This window comes from Chelmon rostratus, chromosome 11 (genome assembly GCF_017976325.1).
Source record: "Chelmon rostratus isolate fCheRos1 chromosome 11, fCheRos1.pri, whole genome shotgun sequence".
NCBI lineage: Eukaryota > Metazoa > Chordata > Actinopteri > Chaetodontiformes > Chaetodontidae > Chelmon > Chelmon rostratus.
In genome coordinates this window covers 24,115,466-24,139,610 of record NC_055668.1, presented here as the reverse complement: position 1 = coordinate 24,139,610, position 24,145 = coordinate 24,115,466, and the positions used below count along the sequence as shown (strand labels likewise).

At 42.9% G+C, this 24,145-nt stretch overlaps 1 protein-coding gene across 1 annotated transcript in view; it reads left to right on the top strand.

Moving 5' to 3' along the window:
- Positions 1-19,781, top strand: part of LOC121614302 (pro-neuregulin-3, membrane-bound isoform) — a 325,012-nt gene extending 305,231 nt beyond the window's left edge. Inside the window, exons 7-10 of the mRNA XM_041948116.1 lie at positions 919-1,045; positions 11,070-11,185; positions 13,614-13,799; positions 19,100-19,781. Coding sequence (XP_041804050.1) covers positions 919-1,045; positions 11,070-11,185; positions 13,614-13,799; positions 19,100-19,781 — 1,111 coding nt within the window. The remainder of the gene's footprint in view (positions 1-918; positions 1,046-11,069; positions 11,186-13,613; positions 13,800-19,099) is intronic.
- Positions 19,782-24,145: the final 4,364 nt, after the last annotated feature.

Here is a 24,145-nt window from a genome sequence, read left to right as displayed (position 1 = left end):
TCCTTTGGTCAATAGCTCGCTTTCTTCTTCTCTTCTGTCCTCAAGGGCACGAGGCTGGTAGAATGCAATTCTCCTTGGCTGCTGACTCATTTTTAAAAAAAATGTCGGTGGATGAGTCTCAAAAACAGGAAGAAATCTTATAGATGTTTGCCAGTGTCCTTTATAAGAACGGCACAGGATATTCTGGATATTCAGAAAAGTAAAGTAGGATAAATGTATTATTTGGACTTTGTTGTGCATAATGTAGATTAGCATTAGAACATCAAAAACAAACCTAAATGCTTTTTTCTGTCATCTATCCTCTCTGCTTTTTTTTTTAGTTTGAAATTCAGCGCTGTAAGATGTTAGTTTCTGGAAACGGTTGGAATCATAATTGGAGCCAGGAGCTAGCCAGGGAAAGGTGACCTTAAAATAGTCTGCAATTAAAAACTACATGCAGTATGTTCAGCCTGTTATCCAACAGGAGACTGCGAGAGTGACTTCACTTACTGTGAAGCGTGTGTATGTCCCAAATATAATGTAAAACATCAGATAGCAGCACGGTATGCAAACTCATTACTTTGGTGTATTATGCATATACTATTAATTAGAGCAAAAGTATAGATGTGTAGCAGATGGGACTTGTCATGTTTTATCAGCAGTCATTACAGCCTAATGTGATGCTGAAGAAAGGTAGATGTGGCCTCTCAGGTGAAAGCAAGTGAGGAAGGTTAAAGGCTTTTGGTGTATTTGGTCCAGCAGATGCTTTATCCTTAGACCTGCGCACTGTTTAGCAACTCAAAGCCATTGTTACCGCAACACTGGTTGGGATGAAAACTTGCACACTGACACAGGATTCACAGTAATTCAGCTGGTCAGAGCTCTGCTGAAGTAAATTCCACTTGTGCATCATCCCCCTTTTTTTTCCTTTCTCTTTAGGAGACGCAGAGAGAAGCTCCAGGCCCACCTGAAGGAGAGTCGCAGTTTGAAAAACTACACTTCTAACTCCCATAACGCCCTGGATGCCAAGATGAGGAGCCCGAACACCAACCTGCAAATGCATGAGGTGCTTCTTTCTTCATCTTGACTTTCGTTCCAAGCCTTAATGCCTTCTTTCGAATGCCGCTCATACATGTACATCCACCTGGAGAAACAGTATTCATGTGGGTAACCCAGGAGGCTCCTGTTCTGTTTCTTCTCAGACTCCCAGTCTTAAAAGTGTCATTTCAAAGACCATCCTCAGTGTAAAGACACAGCACCAGAAAACCAGCATTTATTAGTAATCTTTCAACATTCAATGCATGAACCATTAGTTGCCATCAGCACAAGCTTGAAATATTTTGTTGCTTAAGTCAACAAACATTCAAAATGTAATATCTGGTAGCAGTGCCCCCGAAGAGATTATTAGAAAATCAGACATACGCACATAGAACACCTCAGAGTATTAGCATCTATCAGAAAATTCATCACCCCCCTGCAGTTCTCAGCTGCATAGGAATCAGTATGTATCCTCGTCTCCGCCTGGCCACGTGCATCGGGCTCGCAGGTCTTTGAGCGAGCAACCGTTCAGTGGTTTGGGAGCGTGGTGCTGGCTCGTGATGTCATTCATCATCTTCTCAGCACTCTTTGTCATCGCATCTCTCCCAGATGTGCATCGCTGAGAGCATCTGACGTGAAAACATTACCGTAATTTGAGTGTCAGTCAAATCCACATCTTCCATCGCCTTGGGGGGTGGGGGTGGAGGGGGGCGTGTGAATGTATGAGTTTGTGCACCACCGGGCATAAATGATCTTTAATTGTTTTTCAGTGTTTATCATAAAGGTTCCATATATAATCCACACAGTTTTGACATGAAGCTTTATTGAATAAATTATATGTCTCCTACAAAGGCAGGATTTAAATTTAAAATGAAGCAAAGCACATACTCTGTATACACCACCGACTTCCTATCCATCATAAACACATTAATATACACAAGATGGATAAATCACAGTGAGGGAGAAGCACAGAAATTTGTATCCTGCATGTGAGATCCAGTTTGCATGAAGGAGAGATAATTACAGTTCACATAAGCAGTTCATGATACAGCTGACAGTCTCCTGCCAACAGACCGTATCCAAGTAGGTTTGATGCTTCCACTTAAAACCAAACCTTAAAGCAACAGTTCAGCATTTTGAGAAATTATGCTATGCTAAGCTAACTGGCAATAGCCTCATATTTACTGTACAGACGTGGGTGTGGGATCTCATCTTACTCTTAGCAAGAAACCAAATAAGCGCGTTCACCCAAAATGTAAAACTATTCCTTTAAAAATAGAAGCAACAGATAAAAGTGTTATGAGCAGGGTATGACTGTAATGGCTTTTTTTTATATGTTTCAGACCTGATTTCTTATTTTTTATAAGACTGTTTCAAGAGAAATATGTGTATACAAGGGGTGAAACAATACCGAAAACTCACGGTACAATAATACCTCAATATTAAGACCACGATACGATATTTATTGCGATATTCAAATATAAAAATAAAAAAAATACTTGCCCTTTATTCATGAATTTGTGTTTTGCTAGCTTTTCTAGTCATGTAAAATGTGTTTTTAACTAAAGTGCTTCTGTTTTCCTTCTTTCATAAAATAAAGTAAAAGTAGAACACTGCAGTAGTCAGTCAGTAGCAGTGTTCATTCATGTATTTGTGTATCCAGTTTTTGGACTGGCAGGTTTAACAGTTTGGTGGTCAGCTCAGCTGTGGCAGCTGAACTGCGGTGAGCAGACAGCTGACGTGGTCTACGGTCAAACCTGCTGGTGAGGCCAGGTTTAAAGTGTCTGCAAAACACTTCATGTGTGGGGACAGTCTGACTCTTGTGACTGTCGAGGTCCCACTCCAAAACCGCAGATTTCTAAACCTCAGTCCGTCTCTCGGACAAAACTTTTCATTTCCCATTCGCCGGTCATTACATGAGCTCTGACGATGAGAAACTAGCTCTGAGAAACTTGTTAAGTTCACCCACCTGTGATTATTGAGATGCACTCTGCTGCTGTGAGGCTCTGCGTCACTTCAGCTTTTGTCTCTTGGTACAGAGCTGCTGTCACTGTGCAACTAAAGGGTGGCCTTGATGGAATTGTGTACTTTGGCTCCAGCGTGTTTACTAACCTCTGAAATCCATCGTTGTCTACCACAGGAAATGGCCTTCATTCGTTGGCTATATATTCACTGATGCATCGAGTTGTTTCTTCAGCGTTATGCAGAAGCAGCGCTCCAGATGCTTCTTGTAGTCTTCTTTGGCCTGTCTGAAGCAGTGTTATTGTTCACCGTCATCCACCAAATTGTTTTCCGTCAGTTTCCTTTTCACCATTGTCAGTTCTTGAAACGATGAAAATTATCGCGATATTCAATATATTGTTACATTCCGAGTGTATACATTATCACCCCTTGGACTCTCCCAGAATGCTGCCTGTAAGTGACGCAGTGTGGTGTCCCAGCATCAAGGTCTAAAGACTACATATGATATACATCGTGTATATTCATGCCTTTCCTTTGAGCATTTTGATCCAGCTTCCTGATGCACTATGATTTCACTGAGACAGACTAATGGCTCATGCTGTTCACGAGATGTTTGTGAAGTGCAGTCAATAAGGTGATGATATACTGCATGCAATTATTCGGTGGCCTGAATCAACAGGTCAAAGAAGTGAAAGTGTCTGAGTGGAGCAGGACTGCAGAGGCCCCGTCGACTTCGATCTTGAGCTAATAGGAAACATAAGGGTGTTCTTGCCCGAGGATCCCAAGACGCGGTTCACAAAGGGTTCAGATATCTAAGATGTAGCTTGAAGACAGAGCTAACCAAAGTTTGAAAGTAATCTGTAAAATCTAGAGTTTGCGAAGACGGCGTGTCAGGTGTGCCTCCTCCTATTACCCTCAAGCTGAGGGCTCTGCCAAGGACAAACAAACTGGCCTCCCAAACTTGCATGAGGATCAAGGGAATGGCAGCGATCCAACCTTCTAAATGGATTTAGCTCTCACAGTGTATGTGCCACAAAATTGGAAATGCTCAAATCAGAGCGATGCACTTATTAAAGATTTAGTGTAATTGCACTTCACTGATGTTGTTGCAGCCATAACAAGTGTCACGTTTCAGTTTCAACCTAAATGTAACAGTAAATGAGCATAAATAAGCTCGCTTCTTCTTTAGCTATACATGCAAATGGATTCGTGTGTATTTTTCAGCTGAACAATGGACACAGCAGGAAAACAAATCAGTTATTGATACGGGGGAGGTCTTATTTATGTGCTAAGACCAGCCACATCTATGTTCTCCTTCATCTTTATGATTCTACATTCATTTGCTGGCGCTCAGCTTGAATCTCTATTCAGATCTTCAAATGTTTTTGCCCTTTGAAGACATTATTTCTGTTACTTTTCACTTTTATATCTCACATGTTTCATAATCTTTTCTTCGACTTTTCTTATGTAAGTCAATGGGAGGAATGTTCAAAACCTGCTGGTCTTTAAACTCGTTCCCTTTCTTCTTTCAGCTTGGAACTTCATTCAAACTTTAAATGGGTCACTGCACTTTATCAGTTCACTTCAGCTTCGTGATACCTTTTTCATACTATCTGAGGAATCTCAGTCGAGGCTTTATGCTTCTTTTAGAGTTTTTGAGACTTTCTAAATGGTGTGAGTTCAGGCAGCTAGAGGTGGTCAAGTTAAAGATTCTGAACAAATAATATATATAAAAATGTTCATTCATGCCTCCTTTAACTCAGAACATAGCGTCAAACCCCTTTTTGATCTACGACCCTTAATTGATTTAAGTTCACTGTTAGTCTTTGCTGCGTTTTCAAATCTTTATACACATACATCCGTGTTATTGCCTCAGACGCTTCTGCTTCAACCCACTGTACAAAATTCCCACTGATTTAACACTTGATGTGCAATTATCTCGCCACAACCAAACTGATTGGACAAAGAGTTTGCAGCCAGCGGAGACCTACGCAGGTGGTGTTTGGCTGATTATCCTCGGACGTGTGTGGGTGCGCAGCCTCGTTCACCTGAGCGACACAGTAGCTCAGCGGTTAGCATCGCTGCTTTACAGTGAAGAAGGCTCAACCACAACTACAGCACACTGGCCCACTTCTGAAACAAGAAATTACTTTAAACTTTTCTCCATTTGTTTATTGTCGTTGTTGAGATCAGACAACTCCGTCACCTGTTTTCTCATCCAGCAGTTGAGACTACAGAATAGTTAGCATTAGCATTACGGCTCAGTCACACCCCATTGTGGCACAGCAAACTTTGCTATGCTAAGCTAACTGGCGAAATGGACAGTCAAAGTTTTGCTATCTAGACGCTACTTGCAAGGCTAGTCATTGAACTAGCTGTGATGCTATTTATGCTAGCTGTGCAAAAGTAGACTATAATAAAATTAAGATAAAATTACAAAGCTGCAATAAAATCACATTATATCAGGGCATAATAGAAAACACTTTTGCAAGTGGGTTTTTTTTTGGCTCTTATTTTGCTAATTGCTCTATTAGCACTCTCTAATGAATTATTGATTATCATTAACTGACTTTACGGAATGTATGGTTGAGAAAAACAAGCCTGATCTTTAGAGTATAAATGTTGCTTAAAATCTAGTTTTGTTTCATTTCTACAGGAGCCTGTGGGAAAATTACATGCAAATTAATTGTATTTGTTTATTTTGTGCCTACGCACCCAGAATCACATTGATTTCTGTCTGCAGGCAATCAGTTAGCAAAATTCCTGAACACAGGGCAACAAGCAGAGGGTCATTCGTGTTTTAGGAGCATGCACTCACACAAATGTTTCCTACACAGCAGGCTGATATGCTGAATTTCCTTCACTCTTTATTACATTTCTGGTGCATGTCTTCACCGCAATTCCAATTTAATTTTCCTAATCTAACTTTAATAGGGATTTTTACTTCTTTGTTGCATAAAGCTCATGTACATGCAGATAAACGCCCAATATAATCGGGTTGGTCATGACGAAGGCAGCAGAACTATCCAGCAGTGGCCCGTTATAGGAAATGAGCACTTCTGATTAGCACCGCAGGGCCATTTATTGGAAGTATTTTATTAAGCAGTGAACTAAAGAGCTGCTCTGACTGAGCCGGTCTTTCTCTATCAATCAGTTTTACCACCCTATCATGTATTCCACAGGTTTTCCACAGAGTCTGTCTGCCATTGCCGCATAATTGAAACTGCTCTGTCTCTATCATGAACTGGACTACCCTGAGCCTGCTCTGCTAAGCTTAGGTCTGAGACTACAGTGTGTGTGTGCATGTGTGTGTGTGTTTATAATGCTGTAAAGCTGTTATTGATGCCAGCATCTCTGCACAAATCATAAAAATCATCTCCTGGCTCCCTCCGGATAGTCTGTCAGTGTTAAAAAACCTCAGTGCCAGAGGCATACCGTGCATTCTAGTCCGTATCTCAGAGATTAAAACATCCATTACAGTGCGCACACATACACACATACATCCATTAATATCCGCCGTTACATGCTCCCTTTGCACCCCATGTCCAGACACGGCATGAAGTCACTGTCAAAGCAATGATTACTTTTGCCTGTTGTATCTGTGCTTCGCTTATGGAGCCAGAGAGCAGGTTTTTCTGCCTGCAGCTATGTGAGAAAACATTACATTTATATTGATGACCTCTATAAACAGTCAGTATTGCTGTATGACACATGCACACAGTTTCCAGTTTTTCCTTGAGCAGTCTTTCCAAAGCTTCAATCTATTTCCAAACAGAAGCAAAATGTACACTGAGCTGCACAATGTCAGCATTAACAGATTGGAGACACTTTTCCGTGGTTGGCAGAGCTCTTTATTAGTCTGTAATGGATAAATATGTTCAACACAAGACATATTCTGTCTGTAACTGTACAAAGCATTGCTAGTCAGTGAGCTTCATTCAGTGACAACTGTCATGGGCGATCATACTGCCGTCCATTTCTTCTGAATCATGAAGGAATAACCTTCCGTCTCTGTTTGAATAGCTGGAGCCCACTCTCAGCCGTAATGTCCACTCCTAAAACTTCATATTTGCTGTTTTATCACCGGCTGAGAAATGAACAACTGTTCACTGGAAGCTTCTGCATCAATAGGAGCTTGGATGCGGATGGTGTCAGAGCAGCGGAGCGTGGGCGGAGATGAGAGAGATTTTAGCTGTTAGAGATACAACAGGGTGCTGTTAGCGGTTTACCTCTTCAAATGTGCTGGGTTTGCAATACATTCATAAAGTATATCTGCATTATTTTATGTCTTACAATCTTAACCAGTGCTAAAGATACAGGCATTGAAAGGGTTGTTCTGGATTTTCAGTGGTAATAAGGTGAAACTTGGTGGAATAATGTATTTTTTGGCATTTGAAACTACTGTAGACCTTTGTTGAAGCTCTGCAGATATGAACCAGTCTTTCCCTTATGAGCACTGTGAAAAGACTGGTGTCAGGTGTACAGACGAACGTTGCAGTACCGCCTTCAGCAGTGATCTGCATTATTCCCAGAGGACATTTGGCCAACCTTAGACTTTTGAAGATGCAGACCGCCACATTTAAAGATCATTGCATTTCCCCCTGAAAGATCAATGAAGCCGCACTCTCCGGCACAACATGGGCTGATTCCAGCTAACGACAGAATGAGCAGCATTGGAACACATAAGATACACTGCAGGTCAGGCTCTTGTTTCTTACGAGCTAAACCAGAGTGAGATTTTATGTTGAAGATTTTAAGATTTACACGTTTCACTGGAGTTTTAATGAACCGGCTTTCTAATCATCTACATTCCTGCTTCAGTGGAGTCTAAACTGAAAAAGAGAGTTTTTAACCAACTTTAGAAAAAAAACACTTCAATTGGTAACACAAATGATTTGTTTTTCATGCTAACAAGTTAAACTAGAACATTTGCTTTGAAATTGATTTTAAAAAATCATTTGTGTGTTACAGCTGAAGTATTTTTTGTTCACGTTAGCTGTCTTTTTTCAGCGCGTATACGCAGTATTGATTCAAGAATGAAAGTGTGGTTTTATAAGTACAAATCAGCCTTCAGACATCTGAGTGGTCACATAACTACGGCACCATGTGACGCTAATGAGGCTGGCGTCCTGCAGAGGGACCTCAAAAAGGGACTGCATTGGTGACAACCTTGTTAGTCAGACATCAAACTCAGAACTTTGTATAAAGAAAAGACACAAATGTACTTTGGAGCAAGAATTGTACAAAAATGGGTCTCTCTTAGCTGATGTTACAAAAGTCTAGACGATGCTGAGATAATGCTGAGGAGAGGAAACTGCCTGATAGATGCAAACCACAGGTTTGTGTTGTAGATAAGAAATCAAACCAGCACCACTCTCCTTACATCTTTAAGGCTTTGAAGGTTTAAAGCCTAAAACACCTTTCTTGTGTTGTCCTGTGTTCTTTTGAGGAGTTTGAGTCTGCCTCGTCAACCATATTGTGAAGTGCAGAACAAAGAGCGGTTTTGTTTCATTGCACATTCGTCTCTCCGGAGATGGAGCTGAACATGACGAGAGTTAAAATGATAGAGCCTGGGACTTACGCGATAGCGCTGATTTAGATCTCCTGTCATGACGGCAAAGCAGAGGGAAAGAAGGCAGGAGAGGTGACAGAGGCAGGATCAGTGTGGACAGGAGATCCAAAAGGGAGGGACACAAAAAAAGAGAAAGATGTTCAGAATTATTAGAGGAATGATGCACTTCCGTGCAAAATAATGGTCATGTGATGAATCTGGTCAGAAATCCACTCACAAGCCAAATGATAATATTTGCTGCATGAGTGAAACCTCAATGTATGTTGAACCTGTTTGACTTCCTGCCTTTGTCTCCTTCCTGCCCTTGTGATTGTAGAATACTTTCACCTGTCCCTTGTTAATCTTCCCTCTGGTGTATTCAGTCAGTGTGTTTTCCCTCCTTCACTTGTAAGTTGTTTGTTCCCTTGTCCTGCGTTTGTTGCTAATGTTCATCATCTTGTTATCACTGGAGTTATTTGTATTTTTCTTGGATTTTGCCCCAGCCTGCTCCCTCAGTTTGTTGCCTGCCTGTTTTGTTTGACTGGAACCAGCTTTTCTTATTAAAGCTCACTTTTTGTTCCTTCGACCCGCCGGCCTGAGTGTCCTGCATTTATTGTCCTTTTGAACTGCCAAACATAACAACAGCCTTTTATTGTGTAATTCTCCATCTGTCCACATATTTTAAATTCTCCATTTTATCCTAATATTTTCTTACATTGAAAATTATCACACACATACATCACAAGGACACATGCATTATTCCACTGAACAGAAGCACTGAGAGTAGAGTTGTGACGTTCACAAACGAACTGGTTCTTTTGAACGGCTCGTTAACATGAACGAAGGGAACCGAGTCGCAGCTGGGAACCGTTCCCCTGACTTTAAAATCTAATCCACACATGTCAAATAAGGTTATAATCAATATTTCAGAATAATTCAAACTCATATTGGTGGGATATCTAAATTCATTCCTCCCAGTGGTTATTTCCAAGATAAAACGAGTTCAGGCCAGACTGCCTTCTTAAAACTTAATAAATATAAAAATGAGCCAAATGGGCCAGTTTTTTGAACGGCTCTTTGAAAGGAATGGCTCACCAAGATCCGGCTCCCCTCAAAGAGCCATAAAGCCCATCTCTAACTGAGAGCTTAATTGCATAGATTCGCTACTGTGGTCAATCCAGGCTTTGAAAGGGCTTGTTAATTATTAAGATTGTGGTATTTCTCTCTTATTTGATGCAACAGCGAGCTGGGTTGATCTATAATTGATGTGCATTTATACATTGCAATAACGGTTGTTGCCACAAAGTCAAGTTCAAATATTCCAAGGCTCTGACATTTAAAATATCCTCGGCTCTTGAGCAAAGTGTGAGAAGCTGATTGTGATGTTAGTTGCTGTGTCAAAGATTTCAGTCCTGGTTGATTTGGTAACACCTGTCGTTACTGGTGGTAAGAGCAGATGCAGTTTAACACTGCGGGTGAAATTAATGTGGGGGCAGCAAAGTGAACTATTGCTGTGTTAGTAAAGAAGTAAAGAAGGCAATAATTGGTTATTTCCCATCATTCTGTGAGCAACCAGGATCTGATTTCATGCTGCACACGGCGTGAGTCTGCAGACAGCAGTGAAGCCGGAAGGAGTTTGTTACCTCGCTGAGAAGTTGGAGGTGTGCAGCCTGTCGCCTGCAGCTCTGCATCTCAAAGCTCACTGTTCTCTTGTTTTGTAGATGCACTTTTGATGAAAGATTGCAGTAAGTGCAAATCACATTGCATTTCCTGTGACAACTTCACAATAAAAGTCAACTCATGTTGCACCAGTGAAATGCTTTTAATATGAAGCTGCAGTAGGAAATGATCAGTTAATGCAGAACTTTTGGGAGTACACGCCTCCAGGTGGGGAGCCACTGATGGTTGCATCATGAGCGACTGGTCAGTACTCTTAACAGTAGATGCTTTGCGAAACTAATGTGTGGATAGTTGTCAAGGTAGAGCAAATATGACTGTTGCCTTTTACCTAAACCATCATAAATACGTCCACAGAGCAGCAGTCGGCCACATATTGAGCCATCATTGCCATGTCTGGACCTCCGTGAAGCTGCCACCCTTCATTGTTGCCAGGAGATTTGTGACACAACCAGAAGCCTTAATGCTCTTGATTTCATCAATCTGTCAACAGCCCCCCTCCTCTCTCCACACAGCACAATTTACCTCAATCCCTGAAAAGCCAAGAATGATGTTCAGGGAGGTGGAAAGCGGCAGAAATAGATGTAACTCGACTGCATTTAGTCTCTGACAGTCAGCTCCAAGAATCAAGGCAGTAGGGACTCCCCACCCCGAGGCTCTCAGAGCTGGGGGAGTTAACACAAGAGATCTGAGAAATCTCAATATAACCTGCTTAAACAGGAGGAGAAGTTCTATTCTGAGTGGGAACACTTTGTGTTAAATATGTCTTTAACATCACCGGCAGTAATTCATGTGATGGATTCCTCATAACGAGCTGCACCAACACTGACTCTGTTTCTGTTGTTGTTGTTTGTTTCTGCAGTACTGCAAACGGCCCTCTCAGCCCCGCCAGGGAAATGTTTGTGAGTCCAGCTTTGCACACTGCAACATCTCCACTACGCCATCCAGCAGCTCCAGGGGCACAGCAAAACATCACAGGTATAATATTTAATTGCACACACACACACACACACACAGAGACAGACACATGCAGGTGCAATGTTACACTGGAGATGCAGCTTTCCCCTCCATTCACTGCAAAAACAGCCATAATGCAAACGATCCCAACAATAGGCATCTTCGGTGTCCCTTCCTGTAATCAGCCGGGGCTCAACGAACAGAGAAATTGAATTATCCACATTACAGTGCAGCCAGAGCTAATTGCTGATTTACGGAAGAATGATAGTAATTATAATTAAGGCTATAAACATGTTAATAAGCGTATCTATAACAGTCATGAACACGGAGGAGATGCGACAGAGATAAACTGGGAAGTACATGTGTGGGGATTTATGAGGCAGCGCAGACGTGTAAATTCCAGTCAGCTTTTTTCCCGCGCTGCTCGCTGGTGTGTTCGAGCTGTCTGGGCTTTGACTCCAGCACACACTTCAGTGCCTTCTTCTGACGGAGTTACAATTCACATGTTTGCCAAGGCTGGATTTTCTGTTACACACGAACAAACGCACTCGCAGAGCCGAGCCAAAGAGAAGGGAGCTCCTGCAGATCCGGGTTCACGTCAGACCACCTGTTGCTATTCGGTTATACAACCCTGATTCCAAAAGAAAAAAAAATGGGACGCTGTATGAAACAGAGATAAAACAGAATATAATCCTTTTTTAACATAAACTCAACTGAAAACAGCACAAAGACAATATATTTAATGTTTGACCTCATCACCTTCATTGATTTTTGTAAATATCTGCTGATTCTGAATCTGATGCAGCAACACGTTTCAAACAAGTTGTGACAGGAGCAACAACGCTCCAAAAACACCTCATCGTGGTTTGGTGTGAAAGGAGCATCCTGGAAAGGCTCAGTGGTTCACAGCGAGGATGGAGCGAGGTTCAACACTTTGTGAACACATGATTGGATAAAGGATGTAGCTACACGGACTCGGGAACACTTCAGAAATCCGCTGATCTCATTCTCTTTGTATTTTAACACAGCGTCCCAACTTTTTCTGGAAGCAGAGTTTAGCTTTCAGGATTTCTTTCAGTAATATATTCAGAGACTGATGTATTAAACTCTGCCCCAGGTTTTATGTTTCTGTGAGAAAGATTCATTTTTGATCCAACATGAAACGAAACCTTTTGTGGCAGACGGGCGAAATGAGTAAAATGCAAACATTCCTCTGCTTTGACTTGGTCTCTGTCATCACTGTGCAGTTACAGTTACACACCTGAGAGCCTCCCAGTGCACCCAGTGCTTTATACCCCTAACTGCCAAGCAGCTCCACTGGAGCAGCTGGGGGTTAATCGCCTTTTTTCAAGCGGATCCTGGCAGTAGTTAAGAGGAGATTTTCCCAGACAAACTAGAAATACGATCAGAAAACCTTCAAACCACCAAGTCCACTTCTCTTTTGGCTAAACTCCTGTAAGATTTCCTTTTCTCTCTGTTTCTTTAAACAGCTGAGTTGATCACAAGGTTACTTGTCTGGCAGTCTGTTGCACTTTCCACAAATGACGTTCTTAGTGAGTGATCAGGCCTTATTTGTTTGCAATCGCATCAGCTTAGACAGAGACTTAGACACTATTGCCAGGATAGCAGAGTGTGCTGGGATACCACAGTCCAAAATAGCCAGAAAGAAACTGGCCAAGGCTAATTCTGTGCTTCAGAAATATCTCATTTAAATGTCTTTATACAAAACTCTGCCAACAATATTAAGTGTCTGACTGTAAGCAGAGCTTCCAGTTGTTGTGACTAAGAACCCCATTTTTAGAAAATCTCTTTTGAGAGATTATGCGTGAGCAAAGAGGACATGCACATGTACCCCATGCTTTCCAATAACGGTGCTGTGATTTCAACCCATCCTCATACAGAAAACACTGAATAGGTCGATTGTCTGACTGTCGGAGGGAAGCAGAGCCTGGAGACAGCGGACCTTCGTCTCACTGGACCTTCATCCTCACGTGGTTTGCTCAGGTTTAGGCTTCAAATCTACTCGGTCAGGTTTAGGAAGGATCATGATGTGTATGTTATGTAAGTGTAAAAAGGTCCACGTGACATTCGGTCTCCTGGGTGAAAGTCGTGTGTTTGTTTGGTGATACAGACTTGATACAGGAAATTATTCTTTTAACTGCTTACTAGTTTTTGGCACCAATCCAAAAAAAGATCAATTGGAAACCTTCCTGCACCCTGTGTGAATAAATCAATTCTAAAGAAAGAGACCAGTCCAGCAATGGACAGTCAGACATGATCCAAATAAACTAGTGGATAATTAGACCATAATCAAACAGGGAGGGAACACAAACAGCGGCAGCAGCATGATGAACCACCGACTGATGATTACTAACAATCAGTCGACTCTGTCCATCTCACCTAAAGAAAAACCTCCTGAATCTTTTTTTTAATTCTATTTTGTCCATAGAAGTGGTTCCTTGTCTCACATCCCGGATCAGAGAACCCGGACAGCCCATTGGTCAGCCCCACGCAGGACCCCGCCCATACCCAGGGGAAGGCTAAATCCAATTGGAGGATCCAAGTATTCCGGCCCCGCCTACCAACACCTGCAAGAAGTAGATTCATTTGAGAGGGAGGCTGAAGCACAAAGAGGGTGAGGAGGAGGCACTGACGGCTTAGATGAAGATAAATTCTATAAAAATAATCAGTAACTGTGGTTTACTTGTTCACAAAACATTCCCCCTTTAAGAAAGTATGACTGTGAGACATTGTGGCTGTTTTAAATCGGCCCTCAAGCTTGATCTCGGAAACAATTCCAGCCGTATTTGGTCTTTGAATGTGTGCATGTGTTGATATTCAATATTCCCAAGTGATGCAGACCACTGACACACTCTGTGTTCACAGGCTCACTTTGCAGACACACAAAGGCTGTTTTAGGTGTAATTATAGCTGAAAGATCGCAAGTATTTTTTCAGGTTTAATCCTCACTTTCTTCTCTCTTTCTTTCTGTCTCCGCTTCACTTCTTTGCCGTATCCTCCGTGTGCTGAATCATTTCAATGAAAGCCACCAACTGAAAAATACAGGCCTGCCGCGGACAAAGCTTCGGATTTCATTTCAAGAGTCGATATTTCAAAGCCAATTCTCTGATTTTTTTTTCTTTTTTTTAAAGACTGCATTTCTTCTTTTTTAATCTCCTTTTCTCCCCCCTCCATCCCTTTGTTTTCCAATCTGCTGAGCAAAGATAAAAACAAGGTCACGTCATGTTGTGGTCTGCAGCGCGGTGGCACGAGTTCAAAGGAAATGCTCTGCCTGGTGTTTGTGCTTTTAAGGACATGATACAGGCTGCACATCCACATTCTTCTCCCTCTCTTCCCCTCTCTGGCATCTTGTCACGGCTGCCCTAAATTCAGATTCTCGGCTTTTAATGCGGCGGCTTAGCAGGTAGACCAACAATTAAATCCTGATTCAAATGTAACACAGTAGGGTTACACTTCTCGGGCAGAACTGCGTGTGCATAGCAGCCAGGGGATATGCAAATGATCGGTGTGAATGATTAGCAAGAAATTTATTCAGTGTGAAAGGCGCTCTGACCCATTTTTGGTGGGTCATGACTCAGTGCTTTGCCCACCTGGACTGGCAAGCCTCACTTCAGGCGTTCAGGTCCCAGCGGTCCGGGCTCAGGATAAAGCTCCACATGACCTACATGCATACTAATAGAAACAGGAAGAAAAGATAGACGCTCTCACACATGCAGTGAGCACAATGTGCACACAAGTGGCATGAATAGAGTGAGCTGAGCGGCGTGCACGGGGGGGGGGGCGCAGAGTGGTGACCGCCCATGCTCGTTTTACTCAGAGTGCTTTAGTTCACTTTTGTTTTAATCTTTATTTAAGCAGCATATCTCTGTAGTGCCGCTATAGAGGGACTCTTGAGCTGCTTAAGTATGCTTTTCCTCAGGAGAGTAGCCACTCAGGTGCCCCCCTGGTTACCTGAAGTCCACTCCCACGTGACCGGCAGGCCGGCGTAAGTGTCCTCTGGTTGGCTCTTGCAAATGCTCCTGTGAGTTTAGATGTCTGCTGGGCAGCTCAGGTGTCCTCTGGTTGTCTCTGCCGGTCTGCCCAGGTGTCCAATGCTACACCCAACCGTTTACTGGGTTGCTGAGGTGTCCTCTTGTTGGCCTGAATGTCTTCTGGTCAAGCAAAGTGCCCTCTGGTTGGGCCAAGTGTCCTCTGGCCAACCAAAGCATCCTCCAGTTGGGCCAAGTATGTTCTGGTTGGCTCAAGCATCTTCTGGTGTCCTATGATCAACCGAAGTGCCCTTCTGGTTGACTCAAGTGTTGTCTGGTGGTCCTAAATGCCATCTAGTCCACTGAGGTGACCTGCGGTTGGTCCAAATGATCCCCTGGCCAGCTCAAGTGTTCTCTGATTGGCTCAAAATCTTTTCAGCTTAGGGCCTTTTATTATTTCCGCCCCTGTCTCTGGAGCATCTTTGCACAGATGCTGCATGAAAATCAGACACAGTTTGGGACATACAGATGAACAGGTTGTGCTGAAAGGCAAGAGGTCATGCACACACACACACACACACACACACACACACACACACACACACACACTCATGCAGACTGAGTGAGTTCCTCACCCACCACCCACCCACACACTCATTCATTCTCTAATGAACGATTTCACATAGCGGCAGATGGACAGACAGACGACTGAATCCCCTTCCCGTAGTATGATAGTCAGGGTTGCCATGGAGACATTTGACCACGACTGCACAGAGACTGAGGCAGAGATGCAGAAATAGAGAGACAAGCAGTTTGAATCCGCTCTGACACAGACAGAAAGCGTTCAAAAATATAGTAGAAGAAGAAAAAACAGCAGCAGGGGAGTAAAAGGAAGTGATAGAGGAGTGTGCAGATAGCATATGACAGTTAGAAAATGCTTTAAAGAAAGGTTTCCCGGTCTATTCCATGCCTGTTAGAGAAGCCTAGTGTTATCTCAACAAAATGGCTGACAGGGAGACAGAATGTCCTGTGTTGTTACGACTATTTTAAGATAAAGCTGTCTCCAAAATGGCTGACAAAGAGACTGCCTGAATTTCTGCATTTTGGTCCGCTGTGTGCAGCGTTTTATGGCCGGTTCTCCCTCCACGTCTTCAGTTTGTCTTGACATATTATATACTTACAGCCTTCAGTTACACACACAATCGCAGCTTCGGTGCGTGTAGGCGTAAACACCTACATGTATGTATAAATGCTTGTATGTTGCTCATCTGCAAACATTTTCCAGTGTTACAAGGTCCCTGCATCACATTACATAGAGCTTTTGCTTTGACTTACTAGCACATGAGATATATTTATCTGTAGGGGAATGGATTAATGAAGATGACTGTTAACACTTGTACATGTAATGAGCTCCCGTAAAAGATAAAAGCCCAGTCACTTATCTCACCTCACTTGCACACAATCTCTCTGTAATACCCCTCTAGCCGCTCCCGCGTTGCTCCAGGGTCTATATTTGAACTCTGCTTCATAGATTTTTGCAATCTGATTGTGTTTTAACACATCAAAAGAGAGATTTGTCTGTGAATGTTATCTTGGGAATTAGCACCCTCGCATCATCCTCTCTTATCGCTCGCGGGATCCTCTCTGTGGACCCGCTAAATCTCCACTGTGGTTTTTGGTGAGGTTTTCATGTCTCGGAAAAATACTGCGGCGATAAAAGGACGACGTGATTTCCTTTGAGTCTGAAAAAGCACCTTCTCCTCCCACCGCTATTTTTGCACGTCTCAATGGAGTGTGTGAGCGTGTGTGATGAGGTATTACAAGGGAGAAGGAGTCAAAGTTGGATTTTGACGTGGTGGAAAAAGCTTGTCTTTCCAGAGGATTATGAATTATTACACAAACGGGGCACTGCTCTAGAATGCCACTGGATTTAGAGCCTGATAACAGTGAAGGGCATGGTCAGCCTTACAAAGAGGGACAGAGGGATTACGTCTGGCCTCAGTCAAGTTTTTTATGCACACACACACACACACACATATATATACTGTATATATAGGCTACAGTCACAATGGACTGTGAAGCTTGCCATTGGCTGAGACAAATGCTGACCCTGAACATCAAGGCCAACTGTTTGGCCATCGGTATCCACCACTGGTGCAAATGTCGGGGAACGCTCAGGACAGCTCCAGAATCAGCTTCCTGGACAGGTGAGACAAGAGGACCCAAGAGTGGGAGACAAGAGCAGTGCTTGTTCTTAGCGTGCGGTATTCAGTGATGAATGCTGAAGTAACCAGGTCTTTGTCCACTTACATGTCATGCAAACAAGAACTCAGTGTCTAAAACTGTGATAAGAGCAGCCCGGATTGTTGAGCTACATTTCTGCTTGAGAAACTCAATGTCTTTGCCACGTATGCATCAGCCCGGTGGCCTCGGCGCTACATATTTATTCCACATTTCTGTAAGTCTGAGTTCATGCAGGAGACTGGAGTTCATGTTCCGTCGCAGATCCTAACACTAACCCTGTCTGCCTTTTTATCCACTGAAACCATAATCAAGTCCCACATGTTTATCTTTAGTTGCCCAACTCTAACTGTACATTAACCAAAGTTTATTTGCCATAACCGCACTGTTTCCCTGACCTTAACCATACCATAGTAACAGGTGTAGGAAGTGATCATTTAAAAAACATTGGAAGGAAAAGAAATCCTGATAAATCCAAATCAGGATTTTGAAGAATTGTTCACTTTTGATGTTATTGTCCAAGGCTGACAACAAGGTTTCCAATGAGGTTTTTAAAATACTGCATGTGTACGACAAAACCTTCAAACCGTTAGAGTATCGCTGTGGAAGCCGTGCAGCAGTGCATCCAGATAACATGAGGAACAGTAGCTTCTGTAAGTCTAATTAGGTCAGTTTCTGCAGCCGAGCTCTAAAATTCACATTTGTTCCCACACTTATGGTTGGGCTCGGGGAGTAATCTGATTACTGTCTAGTTGCATGTCAATACATGTAATCTCCTTGTAACCTGGTTTCTTGTATGGTTTAAATGTGGTTACTGAAGGTGAATAATTAAGCAACAGATAAAGAATATACAGTTTAATTAATGAGGTTGAGCAGAAAGACGGCTAACGAGACTAATGGGGACGGACGGGCAGGATGCATTCGGTTTGAGAGGCGGCCAGAACATGACGCCACACTGAGCACATGTGCTACGCAGGCTGGGTAACATCATGTTAAGAAAATATAACAGTTTGGGGAAAATCATAGCAGAGGAGTGAAGGAACAGAGGAGGAAGGTGGAGGCACAGGTATGACTGAGAGCAGAGATTAAAAACTTTCAAAATATAGAAAAGAGCTATCATAGCTGGAATCAGTGCAGTTATACAATCTCTGAGCAAGAGTGACTCAAAAAGGATTTTCAAACAAGGCTGATGGCCTTGACCTAAAAGTGGAACTACTCAAAATGAAAAAAATCGATAGAAATTACTGCACACGACGCCTGATTACCTCAGCCGTCCTTGACCCAAGCTGAACGCCTTAAACTTTAAAACAACAATTCTCATTTATTTCAAGTCATTAAATCAGTGATATAAAAAGTGAACCCTCTGTTACCTCCTCATTTATATAAGAGAGTTGAGGTTTTTGGATTTTTTTTGCGTGTGTGTGCGCAGACTCAGATATAAAGAGATGAAAGAAGGATGTCAGACCCGTCCTCCTCCCTCCCAGCGTCCTCGGTTAGCCTGTGAGATGGCAAAGGGCGGAGAGCTGTCCCTCTGTGTATTCTGCCTGGGTTTCAGCGTGGGAGTTTGAAAAGACGATCCAGTTGAAATCGCACTCAAAGACACAATGACTTCTCCTCTCGGTGAAGTGAAGAAGTTTTTCTTCAGTTGAGTAACCTTTGCTCCGTTTCTCTTCTTTGTGTCTCTGTCTTGTCTTTTTGTTTCCAGTTGCCAAATGCAGGGAGAGAACCAATGTGACAACCCCAGACGAGATGCCTTCCTACATATGCAAACTCCTGCTTCCATAGAGACAACGTCGCCATCGTCGTGGAGCGGCCGCATGGAGGCGCGCTCAGGGCCGTGCGCTCCGCCCGAGCACGGCGATCCGAATCCCGCCACCCGCAGCCTGCGCAGGCCCGGACGCCGTCACGGCCACTCCCCGCCACCGCCGTTTCGCTCCTGCTCTATCCCCATCATCCCCTCCGTCCAGTGTCACCATGACAACGAGGTGTCTTGTATGCAAACCAGCGTCACCCCGGCGACCACAGCAATGTCAGTTACCTGTGGAGCCGTGCCCTGCAAGGAAGAGAAGAGAGAGAAGCTAGCGCGTGCCACGCTGTCGTCTTCGTCCTGCTCGTCCGCCCTCGGCCAGCAGCAGGATGAGGTGGCGCTGCTGCTGGAGGAGGCGCAGGAGCAGCTCAGGGCGTTGGCGCTGGCTCACAGGAAGCAGGAAGAGGGTGGAATCAGCAACGGCGGCTCAACGGCTGCGCTGGTGGAGGCCAGAGAAACTGTTTGCTTCCTGAACCTTAATGGAGGAAGTGCCGGGGCGCTGAGCTGTAACGGACCCACGCAGACCCAGTTACTCAGCCCCAGCCTATCACACAGAGACCTGGGCCAAACCAGCCAATGAAAGGACACGATTTAGGACATCGGCTTTCGGTTTGACAGCATTTTGACAGACTCTGGTGTTCCGCGTCTGTGGGACCCAAATGGAAATGCTGAATTTAAAAAAAAAAAAAATGTAATATCATGGAAAAATGTGCTGATGAAATGCATACTGTGTGGATACAGACGTACAAACACTTCTTGAGTGGCCGCCTTTACACTGACTGACAGTATGGAAAAAGAGAAAAAAAATATTTACATGCATTTATTTACAAAACAAGAGAAACACTTCTACTTAGGCAAAAAGAAACCAAATAGTCTGTCAATTCCATGGTGTTTTTAATTGTAAAAAGAATATATAAATATATATATAAATATATATGGATATAAATATATGGAATTCAAAAAGTGACCAAGTACAAAGTTGAAGAACACAGGAATGATGTAACTAGTTTTCTTTCTTTTTTTTCTTCTCCCTGGTTTGTATTAACCCCGTTTCATTTCAGTTCTTGCTGAATTCTAACGACAGAACTTCATTAACATCCCGCCGCACGTCCTCCAGCTGCAAGTCTGACTCCGCGAGCCTGCACAGAATCCAAGATGGCCGACGAGGAAGGCGCCTCCACACAAACCCCCCCCTCCTCTTGCCTTTTGAAAACCTGTGTACCCAGCCAAGAACTACTGCAACACTTTGAGGATTTACAGCATAAAACAAAAACTCCCCGGCTGTGCGTTTGTGTGTGTGTGTGCGTGCGTGCGCTGAAGTGCATCGAGGGACGAGAGGGAGAAGAAGAAAAAAACAGGAAACAACTTCTTTTACAGTTGGTCGGGTTTGGGAGGGCTGACTCCCTTCGGCCGGCGTTTCAGACCAATCTAGATTATTTTTGTTTTGTTACAAATGATATTTTCACACACGTATGCACACACACTCACCTGTGCATTATTTTTCTGTTGGTCGGATGATTGGACAGGAGGACGAAGGAAGGACAGAGGGCTAAGGATTACCACAGGAGCTAACGTGACATTTTTTAGTTTATTTTCTTTGGGATTTTGGTTATTAATGAACAGTGCTGCTTTCTGGGGCTGATGGGAGGGAGAACCACACGGTTTGGGGTATTGAAACAAGAAATAAATGTGTCTATGTTGTATCCTATGAATTGGAAGCTTTTGAATCTCTGTATGAAGTTACAGCCAAATGTTTCTGGTGATAAAAAGTAAAAAAAAAAAAAAAAAAAAAAATGGTTGCAATTCTGGTAAAGATTTTTCAAAATGACAGTTGTTTTGGTGGATTGCTTGGAAGACGTTTTCACTCCTTGAACGCACCCTGTCCGAACGTGCACGCTGGATGACGTCAGTCCAGTTCACACGGATGTGTAACTGTACGAATCCTTCTGCCTTTTCACAGATAACCTGGTCTAAACTGGCTTGAGACCAGTATTCACGAAGTTACGATCTCATCACAAAAGTAGCTGGTAGCTCCATCTTTTCACCGTGTTGCCCCAAATATAGAAAACAATGATAAATTATGTTTTAAATATGGTTTCATTTCAAATCGCCTGACTTTGAAACTTTATCCTGTGCTTTTATTCGAGCACAGCTGCCTATTTCCAGATGTTTTCAGAGTGATGATTACATAAATGAAGGGGGAAGCTGGCCCAGTGTGATTCGCAGTGGTGGCTCTATTAGAAATTGGCCTGCATCATACATCAATGGGATGAAAAATTAAATGAGGAATTCGTTCTTCAGGCAGAAAAACACAACATGTGGATGTTTTTGGTATCCGTTCAAGGCCTTGCAACTAAATTGGAACTTTTCACTTCTTTCATTTGATTAAAAGATGCTTGATTTGGGAAGAAATAAGCCGAGCTAATCGTAAAAGTAAACGCTTGAACTAACTAAGCAGTGTAGCACAAATGTTTTTTTTATCTCCATCAAAATCACTGAAAGTAGGCTACAGACTTGCTTCAAAGGTTTTCTCTGGGACAGCACTTTAAAAAATAAGAGCGACTTGTGGATATTTTATGTTTTTTGAAAGGAAATACATCTTACATGGAGCACTCAAAGCAGCCTTCTTTCAAGCTTTGTGAATGCGGAACACTGTTAACAAACCGCTGTCAGCCAACATGCTACCATCTTCTGCTCTCGTCGTGGTCCCTTCGTTGCACTTCCCCGCGTGTGATTGACGCTCCTTTGTTCGCACAGGTCTGATTCAATAATGCAACACTCCGGATAAGTTCGCAGTACCTGAGAATTCACGCTTTCTTATCAAAACCCTCACAATGGCTGATCCCCGGGAACATTCACCACCCAGCTCTGCCATCTTTTTTAATAAACGCCTGAATGGCAAGGACAAATCTGATTCAACACACACTCGCGCACAAAAATCTGCCCAGAGCCTGCTTGCTTCCTCTTTCTTCTCTTCTTTCATCCGTTCTTTTTTTTTTTTTTTTTCATTTGAAGACTTAGTTTGCCGTACTGCCATTAATCCCTCAAAAAGGAGCTTTTCTATATCAACGTTTCGGTTATTTGATACTGATGACCATGAAATCCATAATGTCCACACCGGAACAAACACTGGTGACTTACGGAGGTTGATGTGCTTCTGTGCACAGACACAGTGCAAAAAAAATGTGAATTTGTTTGTTTGACCAACTGTAATCAGTGTATGAGCTTTTAACAGATAAAAATCTGCAAGCATTGTCTGGATTTGTTTTCTTATCTGAGATGACTCTCACAGAGCAGGAACAAACACATAAGTCAAGGCCAGATGCCACACAGGTATGTTCCTTTTAACTGACAGTCCTGGAAGACTTATTTCTGAACCCTGAGAAAACTTACTCTGACACACAGGCACTCCAGCACAGTGAACATCTGAGCTTCAGCAATTATGCAGCAGAGGAGAGGAAAAATTATTTAATACAAGCATCTCTGCTTCCCACTCTGAGCACCTTTAAATACACATGGCAGTAACTGAACATTTCTCACAGCAGAACTTCACATCATGGTTTCACGTTATCAGAAGCAGCACAGGTAGAGAAACGAGGGCGTGCTTTAGGTTAGGAAAAGCTGTTTTTAATATTACGCACAGATTCAGAGAGCAGATCAATTTCATTCAATACGTTAAGTCAATATTTGTATAATGAGGTCTGTATACAGTTCTAGTTTTATTCTGAAATAATTTGGGAATTATTTTGATCTTTAATATACATTGAAATTGAGAAAAATATCTAATACAAACATCCAGATGAAAACAGGAGTTTAAAAGAGCAAACACTGTCATTTAACCACTTATTGTTATTTACTAATGCACAATCAGCAGGGATTTTTCTCTGTGCAAGAGGACCTTTTAAACCACAGAGGTCAGTGCCGCCTAACAATAAGAAGTATAACAAATTTAAAATTGGGCTAAAATTCTGTTTAAGTTAATAAAAATAGTGAAACTCAAATCAATCAAGAAAATTGGTGAACGCAAAAATCTGAGTGAAAATCAGTTAAAAAATAGCATTTATAATACATAGTATATGTAAAAAATATTCAGTAATTTCAACCAACTGTTCAGCTGTCAGTTGTGCTTTCTCTCTGTTTTACTCTATTTACTGTAAACTGGTGGTCGCAGGACGTTAGGTGGGAACGTGGGGACGAGATCTGGGGGAAAATCCTGCCTCTTTAAAAACTATTATGAAATTTTGATGCGGACTGGTAAAAAAGCGAAAGCAATTAGCTTTGTGTGTGTATGCATGCAGGCATGCAGTTCTAACATCTGCCTGCCTTCACTCCCACCCGCCCTCTTGTCCCAAAGCACAGGTTTATGGCCTGTACCGCAGTTGAGCTGCTTCAGCTGTGGTCAGTCAGATGGCAAAAAGTGAAGCAGTGAAGACCGTCAGTCCAGTGTCCGTATGCGAGTGTGCGCATGTGTGTTTGCAAAAGACTGATGGCAGGGAGTAGAGGTTAGACCATCAGGCCAGAGAGATAAGAGCCATAGCTTGATCCTCCAAAAGCGCTGGACTGCCAGGCCAGGCAGCCCCGTCGGACCTCATCTGAACTGCGCGCCAGTTCAGTGTCAGTGAGCCCAGATACTCCGAACATTCATGTGCATTTTCTGCGCCTGCGTGTTTGCATGCTCGTGTGTCAACATGTCCCCCCCGTATGCCCTCTGTCATCACACAGCTTGATCGGCTATGCGCATAGATAAGAAGCATACAAATAAAAAAGCTTTGATGATGCTTTCAAAGGTGGTTTGAACTGGAACAAGTCTGAGATAGGTAGAGAAAGAGAGGGGGATGAAAAGCTGTCAGCATGGTGCTAATTCAGGCTGTTTCCTTTTGAAAAGGCCGGAGTCTAGAGTGTGAGAGAAAAGCTAATCCTTGGTAGAGATCCTGGGCCCTTGGA